Source organism: Dermacentor andersoni, chromosome 9, assembly GCF_023375885.2.
Source record: "Dermacentor andersoni chromosome 9, qqDerAnde1_hic_scaffold, whole genome shotgun sequence".
In the NCBI taxonomy this organism is placed as follows: Eukaryota; Metazoa; Arthropoda; class Arachnida; order Ixodida; family Ixodidae; genus Dermacentor; species Dermacentor andersoni.
This window is the reverse complement of record NC_092822.1, coordinates 115,484,174-115,504,546: the sequence shown is the minus strand read 5'-3', so window position 1 is coordinate 115,504,546 and position 20,373 is coordinate 115,484,174. Positions and strand designations below refer to the sequence as shown.

The following is a 20,373-nucleotide window of genomic DNA, read 5'->3' as shown; positions in this document are numbered from 1 at the left end:
CATTCCATACAAATATTTGTGCTGCTTATATGGGAAACTTTTTCTCCATTTAAGGAGCTTTGGCTGTTACAGTGGCAGTACAGGCTACATGCAGAGGTGCATTGTACGTGCTAAAATATGGTACTTTGTGTGCATATTTATTTATTTACGTATTCATACATACTGCAAGTGCATAACGAGGGCGATTGCAACAGTGAGTCAATACAGTAGTAAAGAAGAATGAAACAAATCATACACGTAATGCAACAAATATCTTCCCTCAAATATTAATCCCACATTTAGTATTAGTAATAGTGTATTAACACAATTCTCTAATGTATGTGAGTGTGAGCAATTATTCCGGAATGTATTGTGGTGCACGTATAAATAGCTGACTCACTTGGCCTGTAGATGAGGTTTCGGCTATTGACGACTATGCTCACTGCTATCGTTGGTCTTTGCGCTAGTTGTATTTCTGGGCACAAGTTTGCCCAATAAAAGGTTTGATTCGTGATTCACAGTTTTTTGCAACGACTGCTTTTTCACCGTCACTGCAACGTGATCACATTAAAGGGACGCTAAAGAGCAAAAATGATCCAAGCTGTTTTAGTAAATTACCCTTTTCCAGTATATGTAAGCTTCTCTTCCCATGAGGCAATGCTTGGTAAGCCAGGGAACATGCAAGTACGAAAGACGGGTGGGGGTGCCACCTTGAGATTCCTGCACCGGCTCCCTGTGATGTCATGAATTTTGACACAGTCTGCTCGGGCCTAGTTAAATTTTTGCTGGTAAAAGTAAACTACATTGTATTGTAGAAGAGCCAAAGACTGAACTTGGTTGTTTTCAAAAACTATTACTGGAACCACTGCGGCAGAAAAAAGTGAAGAAATACATCGAAATTCATGATGGCACACTCACGTGCCGTCAATGGCGATTTGGCACAATATTCAGAAATGAAACTTTGGCCATCATTTTCTCTTCTAATAATCAACCTATTACTGCGGAATAAAAGAAAACAGAGTTTTTAAAGGATACATTATCAATCTAAGCTGTCTCAGTGCGTCTCTCTTGTGTCCCTTTAACATCCAGTGCATGGATGGCAGCGCATACCCCACAGCAGCAGTGTGCCCCCCCTCTTGACTTTTGGTTCACGCATGCAGCTCTCGGCCCCCGAGGTGGCACGGCTGACGGAAACGTTGCTGGCCGAACAGGCCGCCAAGGCCAGCTCTTCCCCAACAGACAAATTGGTCGGCAATGCCCTGGTCTTCTCCTGCGGTCACAACACAACAGCCACGGCATTCCACGAGACAGCCATGCCAGAGCTGGAGGACTCCCTGCTGAGGCGGCTGCAGCGACCTCTGCCGCTGACGGCCAAGCTGCTTGCTCGCGGCTATGCAATGCCGGGAGTGATTCCGTTTGCGTGCCCACGGTGTGTTGTCAACGAGATACGTGCCAACTGGTGACTGGGCGTGATGGTCTGACGGGATGTTGCACCTTCTTACGATGGTTCTCAGCTGAGCTAGTTGCCTTGGAGGAACAAACTAAACTCGGAGGGAGCATTATGTCAACCTTACGCAGCCATTCCCTCCGCTTTTTCCCTTCCAGTATCGGCCCAACACGTGGCCTTTGAGACACGGTGTATTGGCCGAGAATGTTTAGTTCCCGGTAGATTTTATTTGATGTACATTTGCTCAGCTGTTCTGCAGAGCGGGACTACTGCTCGGCTCCCTGACATGATGATCACTTGTTGGGCTGATACGTTCAACTTCAATCACGTTGCACAATGTTCTCTCCTAATTCTTTATTTTTTCTATCCTAGTTGGCATTGCACTTTCCGGAAATTCAGCAATGCATAATCTTATTTTTTCATGTTGTCAAAATCATTGTCCACTTAATTTCAGGAAAGGTTTTAACTCTGTTTTGATGAAGCTTGTTAATACCTAAGGTCTGTGAGCCAAGGAATGCATCGAAATAGTTTGCATCCACTTAGCATCAAATAGTTGCCCCGTCAAAGACTAGTCCCCTTGTCGAAATGTTGGCTTCAGTCTGACACATCCCTTGTTGACAACTGTGGATCACTTAGCATTCCAAGCTCTGTCATGTAATGCAAATCACACCAAAGAACTGGTTTGCAAAGCCGTTTATGTGACCAGTGGCATTCAGATGTATTTGTCATAGACCAACAAAGAGCATGAAACTCACTGAGAACCTAAGCCCACAAGTGACAACTGATGGTTTTGTGGTGGCATTTGTTTGGTAGCACCATGCATGCCTTCGTATTTGGGCCCCATAAGCAGAGAAAGAAATTCTTGTTTTCTTGTTGGTATTTTGTTTCGCCAAGAAAACAAGATGCACGCTGAGTAAGTCGAAAAGGCCTGGTCAGGTGGCTTTCTGAACTTGCAAACTATTAGCCAAGCATCTTGAGCTGTGGTTGTGAGACTTGTGTTTGTATGTGGTTTCATAGTGTAAATACCCTTGACCACAGTCACACTGTACTTTGTTGATACTGACTGTGCTTCTGTGGTACAACGAAGGAAATTACATTCAGTGTCTCAGTAAGTGCGCAGAGGATGCTGAGCTTTATCTTACGTGGGAACAACACATCTGTCATGTCTGTCTGCAATATGTGTCATGCAGACATGTCAGTAGCTGACGGCTCTGATGACATTGAAACTATGTGCTTATGACTGCCAGCGTTCATTGCAGTCTCTTCATGAGCATGCAATCATGATCTGACTGTGATGCGTTTTGTGGCACAGGCAGCTGCATACGGCAAAAAAGACAGATACCTCACCCCCCCCCCCCCCTTTTCATGCTTTACCGAGCGCACGTGGACAGGGCATAGGCTTTCAACATCTAGTTGGTCTTGTGTAGGGATCACAATTGAATATGGCAGGCAAGTCATTCAGAACGGTATCGTTTGTGCTGTTGACTAATGAGCGCAAGTTTTGTGTTCATTTCTGGTAAGACATTCTTGGACGGCTCCATTGGAGGCACTTGTCAACTTTGCATCTAGCTAGTGTGGAGCTAAGGTAAGTCACTAAAGGGACTGAGCACAAGGTTAGGCCCTCCTTCTGGTAACACCTGTGTGCCTGGACAAACAGCATGACTGGGAACACCCCCTGTTCGCATTCAAGAGTTCGTAGCAGCTTAATATCTATGCCTAACAGAAAAGTTCCATGTGGTGTTAGTACCGGTCAGCAGGCAAGCTACATTATGAGTGTTCACGCATCGAGTTTAAAACTGTGTGTCATGACAGATTGTTGCTTTAAAGCTCTACATTTTCTGTCGTATGGCTCATGGCTGTATACAGGCAGAGAAGTCAGGTTGCGAAATGAGTGTTGCCAGATGTCACAAACGGAGCACAAAGACAAAAGGCTTAAGAAGGAGCTTTAGCTCTGGGCCAACTCCAATGCCGCCTCTTCACATAACGTACACCCGGCGAGAAAAGTTTATGGACCATGGGATCTCCAAAAACATTCAATTCCCGAGTAGGCTGTGGCAGCAGCCAGTAAAATTGTATACGGCATTGTTGTCAGCATATTCTACCTAGTTGAGGCCTGAAATGCGAATACCAGACTATGTTGTGAGATTGTGGAGATATTCAGCATTTCCTCAGACGTCGTGCCCCACAATATTTTGTCGCCAGGTGTACATGTAAAACACAAAAATGCTTTTATGAAGCAACTCCTTGATATATATATGAAATTTGCTGCATATTGGAACAAAACTTAGATGTAGTGAGTGTAGGAAGTAAAATTTTAAAAGAAAATCAGTAAAGATCGTATGTAAAAAAAAATAAAAAAGATATAAGCCCGTAGTTTACAGGTCAATAACTCTGCACCAAAAACGGATATCGCAGTTCTGTAAACTGCATCTGTTAGGGCATGTGAAGCAGACAAATCTTATATTTCAATTTCTTTAGCCCCAAAGCTAAAGCTTCCTCTTAAAGGGGACAGCTCAGTCTGCCAGTATTGTATTTCGTTGCACTGCTCTTGGGAAAATATTATTTACAGTGCGTTCCTGAAGGGCCTGCTCTGCATATGTTGACCCCAGCAAGGTGTCACCTTCCAGTATGAGATGTGCCTCTCCTCTACATCTACAGCAACACATCTCCTTTTTTGGTGTGTTAGCATTAGGACTGTCAAAGTGGAAAAAGGTATCCATTTGTGAAGTGTTAGAAGCCAGTCACGTGGTAAACACACACGTGCACACAGAGAGAGAGAGAGAGACAGACATAGAGAGAGAAAGCGTAACTGACTGTAGACACTCCGGGCTACCATCAGTAGTACTTAACTCCTCGATGAGGCAGGATGACGTATGTCGAGTGAGCTACCGAAGAACACTTTGCAATCTGGCGAACAAGACATCAAAGAGGTGCAAGGTAATGCAAACGCATTTCTCTCACATTTACCACTAGATCACCACTGAACTTTCCTTGTGCTCCACCACAAGGCCGAGCACAGAGGGTTCCTGCCAAGGGGAGCAGAATGACAGGGCCCCTGCGCAGTGTGTGATCAGATGCTTTAGTGGTTGCAGACCAATGAATAAGCACACATTTTTACTGCCAGTTTGTTTTATTTTGGGTCCATTCGAGTAGCCCTGCACTTTGTGAACTAGTTGCTGCCAGGTCAGTGCCAGCTCTTGCTTGCACAGAGCTGACTCTGTGCACTTCCTGCACAGATCCTGCACTACCTTTCTGATGAGGGCAAGGAATGTCGTGAACTCGTCCTGCACAAGAGAGTGAAATGAACGGCGACACGGAGGTGCCGCCGTGTTGTTGAACTGGTGAGGCTAACTGCGAAGTGCAGCACCTCATGAACTGGCTCAGAAAGCACAGGCAAATCGAATGGACCTTGTAACATGTGCATTTGGAGGTTATGCACAAGCCCGTGTTTGTGGCTGAGTGGAGCATACGCAGAGTGGGCCCTTGTGAAATGTACTGTAAGGAACCTCTCCCCTGCTTGTGTACCTTTAAAAACGCTGAGCTAGCGTGACGATACTAAGGTGGCACTGCCGGGCACTTTCTCCATGTTTTTCCTCTGTCGCCCCTTGCACTTTGTGGTGAGGCTAGTTTCTAGTCCCTCTTATGCTCCATGTAAATAGGTTCCGGTGCAGGGGCTTGTCGACTGCACTTCACTTTCTCACTGTGATGGGGGTGATGCATGCCCCAATGTACTATAGAAATTATGTATATAGTGCACAATTCTGGTGCCACTGAAAGAGGGAGGTAACCTGATGCACTACTCCTTGGGTGGTAGGTGCCCCAGCGAACCTTTCCCTTTGGTTCACCTGTGAAAAAACAAAAAGACAAAAGAGAGAAAGAAAAGATGCAGTGCATCTTATCTTCAATGTAAATATGTGTCACAGGCCTTTTGTAGCTAGCTCAGTTAGCCAAGTTCTGCATTCCTTAGCAAGAACGTCAGCTGCAGTGCAGCATATATTGTTACGTACTGAAAGCGACGCCGATACTTGGATGTGCGAATGAGGAGAGGAAGAGGAAGCAGTAGAATGGTTGCATCAGTGAGAGCACGCATCATAGATTAAAAGACCCCTCAAGTCTTTACCAAGCATTTCTGCTTAAACATTGTTATGGGAAGGAAGAGCACGGTGAATGCAATTACAAAATGGTTTTTGAATGGCTGAGCCAAGATGGAAGAGACTGTCTACACAATCTAATGCTTTGTCATCTCCTCAACCACATACCAATTTATGTTCACTTCAACACTAAACATAATGTGATGACATATGTATGCAGTATTAATGGGTTTGCAGAGTTGAGGAACTAGTGTTTCATCACTTGGGCTGACAGAGCCCATGTGGTCGTGTGGTCACCTTGATAGCATACTATTCTTTCCTCCGTAATGCTTAATTAAGTGCAAAGATTTGAATCCAGCTGCTCAGTGTGAAGGGTACTGGCTAGAATGTGCCAGACATGTGATGTGTGTACGGAGTGTCTGCAGAGTATAAGCAGCTCCAGCACAACGCTAAACTAAGGCACACACTGAGTCAATCAAGAATGTTCGACTGCCCATCTAAAAACGTTGCAATGTTTTTTTATGCTGAGAGATGACTTCATTGCTAAGGAAGAAGTTCAAAGGGGCCCCACAATTCTTTCGGAACTTTGCCTTGCCTTGAGTCAAGATACTGGCTCAAAGAGGGTGCAACTGGGCTGCAAATACGGCTGACGTGGCATTGTGAACATCTAATAACAATGCATAATGTGACGGACGAACATAGAAGAGGTGTATATACATAGCTCTGTCTTCCAACTGGCTTTTATTTGTCAGGGAATGCACTTTTATTTGTCGACGCAGCGCAAAGCAAACAGTTTACACCTTGCATGAAAACACCTTTTCCTCATCAAGAAAGACAGAAGAAGCTATTATTGGAGTCTGATCATGAATAGCAAACAAGCTCACATTTCCGCTCTAGTGAAGCATTGTAATGTTGGTAGTTTCAGCAACTTTTCTTGCAGGAAGTTTTCTTTCATGTTTGAATGTGTCTTTTATTATCAGTGACTGACTGCTATTTAGCCATCGTAAATAGGGACATATGCATGATTTGAACTTGCCACCACATTCCTGCAGTGGCCGTACCCATCTTGCCATATGTTGAGATAATTTTCTCAGGAGATCACCCGCTTCCCAGCACCTGTTTTACGTCTGTTGTAGCCTGAGTGTGTAAAAACCTATGAAAAATTACGTGTAGGTGAACAAAATCTGCTTCTGCACTGCGTTTTAGCTTGTGAACAAAATATTCAGCTCCTGTCATGGCAAGCACAGTAATAACAGAACCACAGTGTCCGACATCATGTCATGCCATGTATTGTAGGCAACACCACCTCTCAATCTCATAGGCTGTGCAGAACCGTCAGACTTGAAGTGCTTCAGCACAGAGCTGCAAACTTGAAAAGCACTGATTAAAAGCTGAATTTTGGTGCCCCATTTCATGACGTGTATTACTATGAGCAAGCCACGCCAATGCTCACAGACGCTACCTTTGTTCAAGCGAAGCTTTCTTTGTCTGCCTCTCCAAGGCTTAGCGCAAATGTGTTTCCCGCTGAGTAGATGACGAAATGGCAGGGAGGCTTATGATGAGTAGGCTTGTATAGCCAGCTGTACTTGGCCCTACAGGCATGCCGGTGAGAAGCTATGTTATGCACTGAAACAGCAAACAGTATCAAAATGTCCTCGCTGCAACAAATATCCACTTTCAGATGCATAATTCTTTCATTGAAGCAAAGTTTTCTTTACCTACCCCTCTGGGGTTTTGGCGCGTCCGCTCAATTGGTTTCTCGCTGAATAAATAAACTGGGCTGATCCTGGAGGTGGCGTAATGAAAATTGGGCCGATACTACACCGGTTGCATGGTCTCCATGGTTGCATGGGAGCAAGAACATGGCATTTGCAGCTGTGTTGTAGGACCACTCTCTCCACTCGCCCCGTCTAGCCTATGCAAGTGAGATTCGTTCCCTACATTCTCCCATACCGGACCTCGAGAATCGTGTGAAGCATACGTCACAGGCCCTGCCTGCATTTTTTTCTTTTTTTTTTTGCGCCTCGCTTTTTTCTTTTTTTTCGCTGCTACGCATTTCCACCGATAGCGTCGCACATTCTAGCATGACGTGCGCTGTGCTAACGAGACAACAGCTCTGTTGTCTCGTTAGTGCAGCGCACGATTTTGCGCGCTGTGCACAAGGAAAGATGACTAGCAGTATAATTCAGTGCTACACGAATACTGAGGCAGAACAAGTGGATCGCAGAGCATGATCGCGCGCTAGAACACGGTAGAAAATGGCATAGTTTTTGTACCTGTGCACATGACCGCACAAGAACAAGCAGATGAAGCAGAGGTATCTCTCTCTTGATTCGGTGCGAAGTAAAACAAAAAACATGCAGACATTCAGTTTGTGTGCTTTATTATTTCTCTAAACTTCAATTTGTAAATTCAAGCAACAGATTGTACAGATAACAGATGTTGTCTTGAATAATTCTCGAAGTCGCGTGTCACCACGAGCGACGTCACACTGCGGACACGATTACGTAGGCGCAGGAACACGATTACGTCACCGTCCGGTTTGGAGTGCGGCGGCCGCGAGTGAAGAGAGAAACGGCGTTTGGATTGAAATTTCAGATCTTTCCACGGTGTGAAGCAATGTAATACTTTGCAGACACGATTGTTATTGCGCAGTACATGCTCTGCGCTTGTCAGCTCAAAATTGCCAGACTTGGTGAGGGGCCCTTTAACTTAGTTCTTCTATTCAACATCCCTTTAATGTGCACATGTATCTGTTTAACACAAGCCCTCCTGACACATCGGGTATTGCTACGCATCGTTGATCTGACATAGTGCAGACCTTTTTGAAACTCTTATATTAACGGCCCAGCATTTCCAAGATGTCACTGACCAGAGATAAAACGATCTACACATGGCTGCCTCCTTGCAATCGGGTGTATGCGACTCGTCTTTGTGTAACCCACCATCGTTCAGCTACCTCTGCAGAGTCTGAGTGCAGAATCAAGAATTTGTGTGCAATGAAATTATGGGACAAGCTTGGCCTGATGCAATAAACTGCGTACAGCCTTTGTCAAAAGTACACGGGCTGCTCTGCACCTTCAATGTCTGTGCTGCTCAGCTGTGCGGTGCGGTTCCCGTGGTGCTCCTGACACTCCGCCTCTCTGGATGGCAAGTGCTTGAGTTCTTTTCATTTCTCAGAATGTTGGAAACTATGGCGTACCACATTAACTGCTTTAAGGAACTTGTAGTTAGCATGGCGGTCGTAGGCAACATAGTCGTATAACTTTTAACAAAGGCTATCTTGTACGCATATTCACTGTGCTTCTTTCAAAGCTTGCAATACTTAATCGCTCATAGAAATTCCTTGCTAAGCTCTGTATTGTTGTTAAGTTGGTTCTTGCAATCGGTGGAGTGCATTGTTCCTTCATTGAAGGTGCCACTAAGAATGCATGTGCATATACTTAGTTGTACATACAACTGGAGGAGCTGACTGTTAGCCATTGTAATTTACCAGTGATTAAGAAATCACTGGAGTGGGAGAATCCATGATGAGCAAAATGAAGCTGTTGTGCTGCCTTTGCATGTGTTGCTCTCATACACTGTGCAGAAAATTGTTTCCTCCAAACAAGTGATAAATGCGTGTCCAGCTTCTTGACAGATGATTGCTGTTACCTAGAAGGTGTTGAACATTTTGTGGCATATCAACAGGATACCCCTTCTTAATACTATGAGAGCATGGGCCTGTATGACGCAGTTTGTTAGTATTTTAACTTTCATTGGAATATCATTTTTGGAAACTACTGCACTCCACATAGTCTTGTTTGGCTGGTTAAAAAAAAAGAAACATAGTTTGGCCGTTAACACGCGAAAAAGCTTTCACTACTTTTGTGGCTTTCTTGTCATTTTGAAGTTGTAAAAGTAGATGACTTTGTGTGCACTGTTTAGTATTACGAGCACCAAACATATTGGGCATGAGTAGTGTGGGACACTTGCACCGTACCTTTCATGTTGTAAATGTATATATATCCAAAGAATGACCCAGCATTCTTTTAGCATGCAGAAACCATGGGCAAAAGAGATAAGGCAAGCACAGTCGGCAATGTCTTATCCCTTTTGTGTCTGTAGTTTCTGTCACTAAAAAAGTTTGGTCATGGAATACCAACTGGATCGTTCTCTCACATTACTAAGCTGTAGTTAAAAAACAATAAATGAAAGTGAGAGGGAAATGAAGTGGCGCACAGAACGAAACAAAATTTCAGCACTACCACTTTTATACTTTTGTTGTTGCGTGCGTGGATTTTGTTAGCTGTAGTGAGGTGTCGGAAAACTTGCGAGAGCTCCATGCACAGTTACCTTAGAGAATTGTAAATATACTGCTAATATAAGAATGCTTCCTCGCTTTTTTTAGCATGAAGGCAGATTTTGTCTCTACTGATAACTGTGACTTTGGTGGTATTATCTGTTTCTTAGTGTGAATGGAATTGAGCCCAAGAAGGTGCCAATATTGGCGAAGGTCATGGTGGCTGAGTACCGTAAATTATCACTGCTGAGAAAATGCACCTAATAGCAAGATCTTGCGTGCTTCCACATTATGACGCAAGCATTGTATTGTTGACAATTATGGTGTCTTTTAAAGATGCACCTGCACAGTTGCATGCAAAGTTTGGAGTATGTGACATCTGTTTTTGAGAATGTTACTCCTATCAAAAAAGCAATTAATGTTTTGTGGCCTAAGCTGCACACTGTATTGTGTTATTTGAGCATCTGTGTAGTATTGCATATATTCAGGCTGTTAATGTACTTTATCCTTCTGTCATATAAAAACTGACGAGACGTGCCAGACTGCTTGATCTCAAGGCAGTGTATTGTGAGTGGCTGCAAAAATGGACCAAGACATTGATCGCTTACCTACTCAAATAATATTAACACAGGTCATCACTCTCAAGAGTTGTGTCACACAAGCAACTTGCTTTGCAAAACGAAAAAAAAAAAAAAAAACTATGTCTTGGCATGTAACGAGAAACAAGGCTGCAGTTCAGCTGTCGTTGTAAATGTCACAGTGCCAGTGACGTCACTAGGGGGGTGGAAGGTGTGAAATGGCAAAGAATTATTAGTCAAAAAAGCGAAAAGGCACCGGACACCTTTCGCTGAGTGGAACAGTGTCACTGTGCGCTGACTACAAGAACAAAAAAGGTGGAAATTTGTAGGAGGGCACCTTTAGCATTTAGCAAAGCTTAATGGCTTAGGGTGCTTTAGCATGTGGAGTTAAATGTACATTAGAGACGTCGTCCCCGAGAGGCACATAAATGAATAAAGGGAAAATGAAACGTCGACCCCATCGTAGCAATTTCTGTATGGGGTGGACGTCTCATTTTCCCTTTATTCATTACTTCTCTCCACCTTGCGGGTATCTGCAGAACTATTTCATCAGCTACATAAATTGTTTCGCAGATACACTCACATAGTGCTCGTTGTAACTGCTGCAGAAATACATCTCCGTTGGGGCTGACTGCACTGGCGAATAATGCAAAATTAGCATAAATTTGTGTTTGAAGTTTCTAACGGAAGCTCATTTAGAAGTAACACATTCCACTGAGACTGTATTCTTCTTTGCCCTAATCGCCTACTATTTCTGGCTTGTTATTTTACTGTCCTTTCAAGTTTCCTCCTTCTGAGGTGCTTCTTTCAACTTCACTTAAAAAATGCGGATAATTTTTTCTTGCGCATATACCTATGTGGCTACATACATAATGTGTACTGCATGTGGATATGCATCCACTGTACATCCACTGTGCATACACATATTTGCTACAGGTCTTTCTACATGCTCAAAGTGTGAATTTTTTGTGTTTTATCTCCATGTTTTAATCTGGGCATTCATGTGACGAAAACTTTTAGCTCTGTTTATTTCTTGAGAGTTTTTTTTTTTTTTTTGAAGTAAAGAAATTTGCACACTCCTCTTTTTCTGCCTGTTAATACAAAACAAACACGTAAATATGCGCTATCGATGTGATGTCATGCTGAATTGGGAGTTGTGTGGAGCACTTGTTACATTGGACATTTTAAAAATAACTAAAAATTATTCGTTGTTAGCTACAAGAAAAAAAAGGAACTCCATGCTGAAGCAAGCCGTGATGATAAAATTGTGCTTTGTTGCTTGAAACGAGACGGAAAATGAGGGTGGGCGTCGTGGCGGGCCACTGCCCTGGGTGCCATTGACTCTAGCGATGCCATGTGCCACTGTGCAGCACATTCGTCACTTTCTGGTGTTGTCAGTCCAAGCTGCTGAGAAATATGTTTCTTCTTTTGTCAGTGATGTGGTGCACATAGTACTTTGATCTCACATGTACATGGCATAGAAAGTGGCACATTCTGATCTCGCGTATACCTGAAAATACACCATGTGCATGCTGTACCTTTATTGTAGGTGTGCATCAATCCCTAAGAAGACGCCGAAGTGTCATATTGTTGAGTATGCAGGAAAGTCGTAATTGGTGCGGCAAAGTCGTGAAAGGAGATGCTTAAATTCTCCTCAGCTGGTTCCTCTCTCTAGTCAGTTTGACCTACATGTTCTGCACCGTTTTATTAAATAGAGCTCTGGCTAGTGAATTATAAAAAGCTTTGAATTGAGATATTTGGACAAAGCGGCCTCATTGACTGTGCTGCTCAAATGCTGGTTCGTCTCGCTATGACTGCTTTAATGTAATGGTGGCTGCTGAGACGTGCACTTGTTTTCTGCATACTACATATCTCAGTAAACTGAATTTGACCAGAAATTGGAGGATATTTGTGAATTGTTTCAAAGAAGATGCATAACACAAGCACTTGGCTTGTGCTATGACCATGTGTGACCACCATGACTTGTGAACAGAAGACACACCTGAAACTCAAAATGATGGCTGTCAGGTGATGCAAGCATGTTGCAAGATTGTGATCGTATATGCATGGTATTTTGAAAGCTTCATGTAACCTACTTTCGTCAGCTGGTCTTAAGTTTGAATCTTAGTGCTGCCCTCTTGAAAGCACTGAGTGGGTAATATCAGTATGTTCTCATCCATGTACATGGTGGCACTTATAGTTTTGTTGTTTTTGGTTAAAAGTGAAAAGAAAAAATTTAGTACGTTATGGAGCTTGGTAATATGTTCTTTTTTCGTGTGTGTGTTCATGAACATGAAATGTGAGAAATAAATTTACTATCTACTACAGACCTTGCATTGTAACTTTCTGTGCTCTGTTACTTAATTGTACGTGATATGGCAACTGCATTTTTAAGCAAAAAATTGATTGGACTTGTACAGCTGTGCAATTTTAAGTTATTCACATTTAAAATGTTTTAGAGATAGGACATGTTGAATTGTTTGTTCCTTGCTTCTTTATGGTTGCAACTATGCAAAAATAGCAAAAGAAACACTACATAAGACATTGCATTGTTTAGTGATATCCCACAGAAAAAAATAAAATAAAAAATTTGAAAAAAAGAAAATCTATGTAATTTCACATGAGTAAGCATTTTGTGGAATAAAGCAGAATTGTCATTCTTGGATAAACATGAAAAAGTACTGACCTTTTTTTTAAGAAAAGAAATTGAAAATGCCAAGCCCTAGTCATTGCTCATTCAAACGTGTAAGCATGAGCATTTTTATTTGTGCATAGAGTGGATTTATAGGCAAATATTTTAGCGAAGTTCTTAATGCTGCTGAAATCATTAGGATGAAGCTCAGTAGGAATATGGAGGACACTGCACATTCTATGCAGGGGGAATTATAAAAGCCTAGGTTAATTGTGAGAGTCAAGAAATTTTCAAACATAGCACTACTAATTGGAGCAGACCACTGATGACAGTAGAAATATTAAAACAATATTTGTATGAAACCTAACATTGAATTGAAACAGAGCTTTGCAGGCATACAAGGAAGACTGAGAAACAATAGGGAAAGCTTCAAGGGTGTTTTTCAATTAGGGGAGACAGGAGATATGAAGTGACTACAAAGCCCACTAAAATGGCTTACAAATAGGTGAAATTAATTTTAATCGCTATAAGCAGGGAATGTAGTTTTCGAACTTTTTGTGGGTGTGATTCAACATCTATCTGCGCCAAAGTGGACATCAAAAATAGCTTGCCAGCCTGCCTGACAAGTTTCCCCTGTGTAACTGTGTGTAACCTTGCCAGTTCTGTTTAAGTAAGAAATCTGCATACTAGAAACACTTTCAATGAACCTGTAACCAGCAGCAAGGCCATTCTTGTCCTGCACTTGTTTTTTGAGGGATACCCTTGACTATGAGAACGCCCTGTCACTTATGTCCCCAAAAATAACAACTCAGCATACTGGCAAAGCTTGTTATTAGTGCGAGAACCAGCAGCAACCCTTCCAACTGGTGTTCTCTCGTACAGAATGAAGTCAAGCATTGAAGGGGGCTAGTTGGTGGACGTTCATGATTATATTGCGCTTAGTGTTACACTGGGGATTTAAGTGAAGGACAGGACGCGGATGTACATAGCGCAAACTACCAACTGTTTAATACTGTTAAAGAACGTGCTTATATACAAGGAGATATGGCACGGGGGGGGGGGACATGGTGTATATTGTCACAGTTGTTGTCACCTTGTCATATCTTTTTATATCCCCCCCCCCACCGCACCATATCTCCTTGTATGTAAGCGCATTCTTTAACAGTATTCAATATAATCATGTACAGAATGAAGTGTTGGTGACCAAACGGAGTCTAAGAACTAGGTTATACCATTGCGTAGAAACTGGTCATTGAGACCACAGACCAACCAAGGGCTGTGACTATGTCTTGGTGACCTTCCCAACTATGGGGTTTCACTTCTGCATGTGAAATCCAATGTACAACCATCAGGGTTGAGAGATTCTTGAAATAACAAACTTGTAAATATGTAAATATATCTCTTCCTTTTTTGTCGTCAAATCCTAATGTCACAATCACCATTTACTTTATGTGATGAAGCTCACCTCATCTAGCCACATCGTGCCACCAACATAAGACAGCAATATGTGGTTTCCATGCAAACGAGGACTGTTTCCAAGGTATGTGCAACATAGACAATTAAGCTATTACAAAGTGCACAGGCACAGGCGTCTTCATGCCATTGTGTTACTATAATGTGATACTATAAAGTTTGTCTGCTGGAAGTCGCACAGGTCACCATCCCAACGTTCTATAATAGGACATACTTGTCACATTATGATGAGCATTCAAAGCAGGCACAGCATATGAGCAAAATGGAAAGAAAGCCGTTGCACTTGTTTCCTAGGTCCTTTGAAATTGTGTAGCTGTAAACATGCCTTTTGGGGCTGTTCTGACTTGTTTCCCAACAGCTGTGGTGGCATTAGCACCTGCAAGTGGGCAGTAACTGCACAATACAGTGCCACATTAAATTTCAGAAGCACAATGTCTGCAAACGTGCTGTATATTGCCACAGTCTGTAATGTTGGAAGAAGAGATCTTAGATTGTAGCCTTGGAGACAACGAAGAAGAGCTTGACTATCGCTTCTCTACGCATCTCGGCTCAGCCATTGAAAGCCATTTGTAAATAGGCATACATTTCGTCCTTCCCATGACGTATTGGTGGAGGTGCGGGTAGTCACTTGCACAAGACGGAGCTCCGCGGCGGACGTAACCTGGCCACCATGTCATCTGAAGGAGAGTCTTCACAACCGTGGCCCTCGACCCTCGACACCAACGACGGTCATCCTGTCCCAGCCCCGCAACCCTGGGACGTTTTCTGGGATTGACAACGTTGACGTTGGTGAGTGGTTGCAGAATTACGAATGGGTCAGCGCACATAACAGGTGGGACAGTTAACAAGCTTATGCTGGCTAACATAATATTCTACCTAAAGAAAACTGAACGGGTCTGGTTTGAGTTGCGTGAAGAAGAGATTAGAAGTTGGGACCAGTACAAACAGAAGCTTAGAGATTTGTTCGGAAAGCCTGTCGGCCACCAACGCGCTGCTGAGGACTTTGAGACCTGTGCACGTCCACAAAATGTTACGTGGTGTACATCCAGGACGTCTTGGCTCTTTGCTGCAAGGTGGATAATATGGCACAGGCAGCAGCCACATTTTAAAAGGCATCACGGATGATGCATTTAGCCTTCTTGTTTCAAGAATATAACAACAATCAATGAGATCATTAACGAATGTCGCCACTGTGAAAAAGCGAAGAGCCACCGCATAGTTCAGCAGTTCACACGTCTACCAAACACTGCTGCTTCATTGACATCCAAAGACCTTTGTCTTCCACATGAGCCCATCTCCTCCAAGAAGTCATACGTATTGTCCGGTGAGAAATTGAAGCAGCATCTCCTGCCATGTCAGTGATGCAATGCTTCAGTGCAATCAGTGATGCAATGACGATTCCTGGCCACTCGTGTCCCTCATTCAATCTGTCATTCGCCAAGAACTTGACAATGTGGGTCCGCCGTCCATCTGCTCTGCCAACCATTCTTACTTTACTTCATCTGCTGCCTCTGCCCCTGTTCACTGGAGCCAGTAGGGTCCCAATCCGAGCTATTGCAACCCAGTGGAATGGCGCACATGTGATGACAGATCCATCTGCTTCTACGGTGGACGTGTGGGCCAGATCTCTCGCCACTGCCGTAGTTCCTGGCCAGCCCACTCTCGACCAAGCTTTCCAGCCTACCGCCGCTTCCCACTAAACCCTCGCCCACCTACACCTTCCACCGAGTTCGAAGATGCACCTGACAATGCTCGAGTCACTGCAACCAGCCGCTCACCATCACTACACAGTCGCCGCTCCCGTTCATCCCAGCTACATCGCTCTCCGTCCCCAGCTTACCGTCGCCGCTCTCTGACGGGAACTAACTAGGGCAGCTTCTAGAGGTGATGCTGCTCTAGCACCCACAGCTTGAAGTTCCTCTGCTGACCCTGCCTACTGATCGGAGCCTTCTGGATGTGGATGTGGATGTGGATGTTTTGCCCGTTACGGTGATCATCGATACTGAATCGCAAATTGAACGGATGATGGACATGCTCTTGCGCGGCTTGAAGTGGTCCATCTGGTGCTACTTGGATGATGTCATCGTATTCTCTCCAACTTTTGCAACCCGTCTTGAATGAATTTCATCTGTTCTGTTTTTCACACCGCTGACCTGCAGCTCAACTCGTCTAAGTGCCGCTTCGGACAGCCAAACAACCATGCTCGGACATCTGGTCGATTCGTCAGGCATTTGCCCCGACCTCGCTAAAGTTTATGCAGTACAGAATTTCCCCTTACCGACCTGTGCCAAGCATGTTCGAAGCTTTATTGGCCTTTGCTCTTACTTCAGCAGGTTTGTGGAAAATTTCGCCCATGTTGCCGTTCCCCTGACTGAGCTCCCCAAGAAAGACGTTCCTTTCTGCTGCGGCTGTGAACAAGTGTCTGCTTTCTCACAGCTCGTCACGCTGCTCACCACACCTCCTGTCCTCGCCCATTTTGACGTCTCCGCTCCGACAGAAATCCGCACTGACGCCAGTGGCTACGGCATCGACACAATTTCAGCTAAAACGCCAATGCGGGCACAACTGCGTTATCGCCTATGCCAGCCACCTCCTCTCCCTCCATCGAACGCAATTACTCAGTTACCTTGAACGAGTGTCTCACCCTCATTTAGGCGGGGGGCAAGTTCCGACCCTACGTATATGGCCGACCATTTACAGTTACAACTGATCACCATGCCTTTGGTTGGCTTTCCTCCCTCAAGGATCCCACCGGACACCTCGGTCGCTGGGCCCTACGGCTGCAGGAATACACATACACTGTGGTCTAGCCAGCATTGGTAGACAACTACTGTCGGAGGAAGCTATCCTCGGCCCATGGCCTGACACTGCAATTTCAATGCGTGCAACAAAAGTATTGTTGAAGTTCCTGCAGGACACCAAGTTCGACGAGCGGCTCTAGCAAGGCACATAAGCACTCACCACTTCTCATATCATCATCATCCATCCCAATACTTTCACTCCCCTTCCCTCTTCCCCAGTGCAGAGTAGCAGACTAGAGCGCACTAGCTCAGGTCGACCTCTCTGTCTTTCCTATCAATAAATTCTATTCATTCAGTGGTCTACAAGTCAGGTCATCTACATCAGGACGCCGACTGCCTGTCTCGTCATCCCGTCGATGCACCAGACGGTTTAGTGGATGCCGCACCGATCTGCGTTCTCTCACTTTCCGCCTTGAAAGAAATTGGTGTTGAACAATGACACATTGAGTCGTTATGGCAACTTATTGAACATCTGCTCTCTGATCCATCTGACCCATCCCTTCACATGTTCGTGCTACAGAACGACACTGTACCTGTGCAGCATGCACCTTGATGAGCCCGAGCTGCTAACCGTCATTCCGTCTCATCTTTGACAGACTGTACTCCAGCAAACGCGCAACGTTCCCACCACTGGATACCTTGGCATCTCTCAGACCTATGACAGAATTCAGCGACGGTTTTTCTGACCTCATCTAAACTACTCCATCCGTAGCTATGTCACCGCGTGCGAGTTGTGTCAACGCCGGAAAAGACCAGCTGTGCATCCTACTGGTCTGCTGCAGCCTTTGGATATACCGACAGACCCATTCCTTCGTGTTGGCATTGATCTTCTTGGACCATTCTCTATATCAAATGATGGAAATAAGTGGATTGCCGTCGCTACGGTCTATACAACCCACTGTGCCATTACAAGAGCCCTACCAACCAGTTGTGCTACAGACGTCACCAACTTCTTGCTTCACAACGTTATCTTACACCACGGCACGCCTTGTCAACTTCTCACCGATCGTGAAAGATACTTTCTTGCTAAAGTCATCGACGACTTACTTCAATCATGTTCTACTGAACACAAGCTTACTAAAGCTCACCATCCTCAAATTAACGGTCTGACCAAACGCCTGAACCGCACAATAACTGACATGCTCACAATGTTTCTTCCAATCAACGCGACTGAGACATTGCTCTACCATTTGTCATGTTTGCTTACAATTCCTCATGCCATGACACACCTGGCTACTCAACCTTCTACCTTCCATTTGGCCATGGGCCAACTTGGCCTTTCGAGACTCAGCTTTCGATCGCACTTGGCTCGCCGACAAGTACACTCGTGATGTCATAGCCACAGCGACCCAAGCGCACCAGATTGCTCACCTTAGTCTCTCTGCCTCACAGACATGCCAGAAATGCCGTTACGATCAGCGCCACCATGACGTGGAATATGAATCAGCTGCTCTTGTGCTAGTTTGGCCTTTAACTCGGTGTGTTGGTCTTTCGGAGAAACTCCTCTTGCAATACTACGGACCTTACTGCGTCCTCTGCCAGGCGACCCCTGTCACATATTGAGCGTCTACACTGGATGCCACTGTGTTGTTACCTCTATCTGACCTCATCCACGTCAGCCACCTCAAACTGCACCTTTCTAGAACCAGTGAGCTGCACCAATGAAGTGCTTCTTCCACCGCGGGTAACATCACAGCCTATAATGTTGGATTAAGAGGACATGCATGGTAGCCTTGGAGATAACGAAGAAGGTTTTGACTATCGCTTCTCTATTTGTGTTGGCTCAGCCATTAAAAGCCACCTGTAAACAGATGTATGGTCCTTCCTTCCAATAACAATGTTATCAAATCTAATTGCCAGCTAAGTTGGCTGCAGTAGATAACTGGATAGATATTAACACATTAAAAATACATATAGTGTTGAAGAGGGCATGGCAGGTGCTAACTTCAACCCCTTTATTTGCAGACCAAAGTCTGATGTACATAGTATATACAAACATGTGTCCAGAACTCGAGCATTCATTGCAGGAATGGGTTGAACAACCAGAATTCATTGCCAAAAAGATAAATGGGTGCATCATTTACACGATTCATGCCTCCCTTACTAACAATACAAATATAAGTGCATGCGCATGTCTTCTTCCTAGTGCATGCTATTTAAATACAATCGTCACAGGGAATGGAATTGGGGGAACAACCCTTCATAGGAGACGGAAGCCAACAGTCTGCAAATATGTCTGAAATGGTTCACTCATTAGCTGTTAAGACTAGACGTGGCCTACAGCACAGGAGAAAGGTTGCAGTTGTCTGCACAGCCATCTGCAATCCTTCCCATGGGTTCTTGCTATTCTGTTGATTCCTTCCAAAATGCATCACTTTTTAATGCTCAATACACATATTTACAAGAAGCCAAGTGGTCTAGACACCAATTCATAACTACTGGCCAACATTTCAAATCTAACCTTTTGTATAGGTGGCTGCACAAGAAAATGTTGTCTTGGTGAGACAATGTGCCTCGGCCCACAGCAAGTGGTTGTCACCTCGCAGCTGGCTTCTGGTCACGTAGTGACAAACAATACCTTGCATTATTTCATGACTAGCAACGTCTTCATGTTGTGCACATACTAAACAGGAGGCAGGTATTAAAACTGAGTGTTTTCAAATAACAAATTGAATACCGATCTATTTGAATCAGTCCTCCGATCAAAAAGATGAGTTCACACTGACAGACATGAAAGTGGTTAAAAGTGAAACGGATGGGAACAAATGGGCGTTACTCTCCACCACAATAGAGATGCACAAGAAAGCATGCGAGAATAATGCAGCATGCAGTCAAACTAGTTTGGAGGTTTAAACAGCTCACTTTCAGAATCCGAGTGCTCAACATAACGTGACCACTGGCATTCTTATGAAGAGCTGGATCAAAACCAAGTTAAAACTGACCATTTTCACTGGCTCTCCTAATGAATGCCAGAAGTGAGATAGTCATATAAAGTAAGTTTTCAGTACATCGGTTGCATGGCTCACTCTAATAATTTGTTGCATGTTCCTTAGTAGGTACTCATTCTCAAGAATAAAAATAATCTTTCTG

The 20,373-nt window shown here is 44.1% G+C and overlaps 1 protein-coding gene across 1 annotated transcript in view; it reads left to right on the top strand.

Moving 5' to 3' along the window:
* The window catches only part of LOC126529620 (uncharacterized), a 190,136-nt gene extending 177,432 nt beyond the window's left edge, over positions 1 to 12,704 (top strand). Inside the window, exon 33 of the mRNA XM_050177139.2 lies at positions 1,140 to 12,704. Within this exon, the coding sequence (XP_050033096.1) occupies positions 1,140 to 1,442 (303 nt within the window). The 3' untranslated portion in view covers positions 1,443 to 12,704. The remainder of the gene's footprint in view (positions 1 to 1,139) is intronic.
* Positions 12,705 to 20,373: the final 7,669 nt, after the last annotated feature.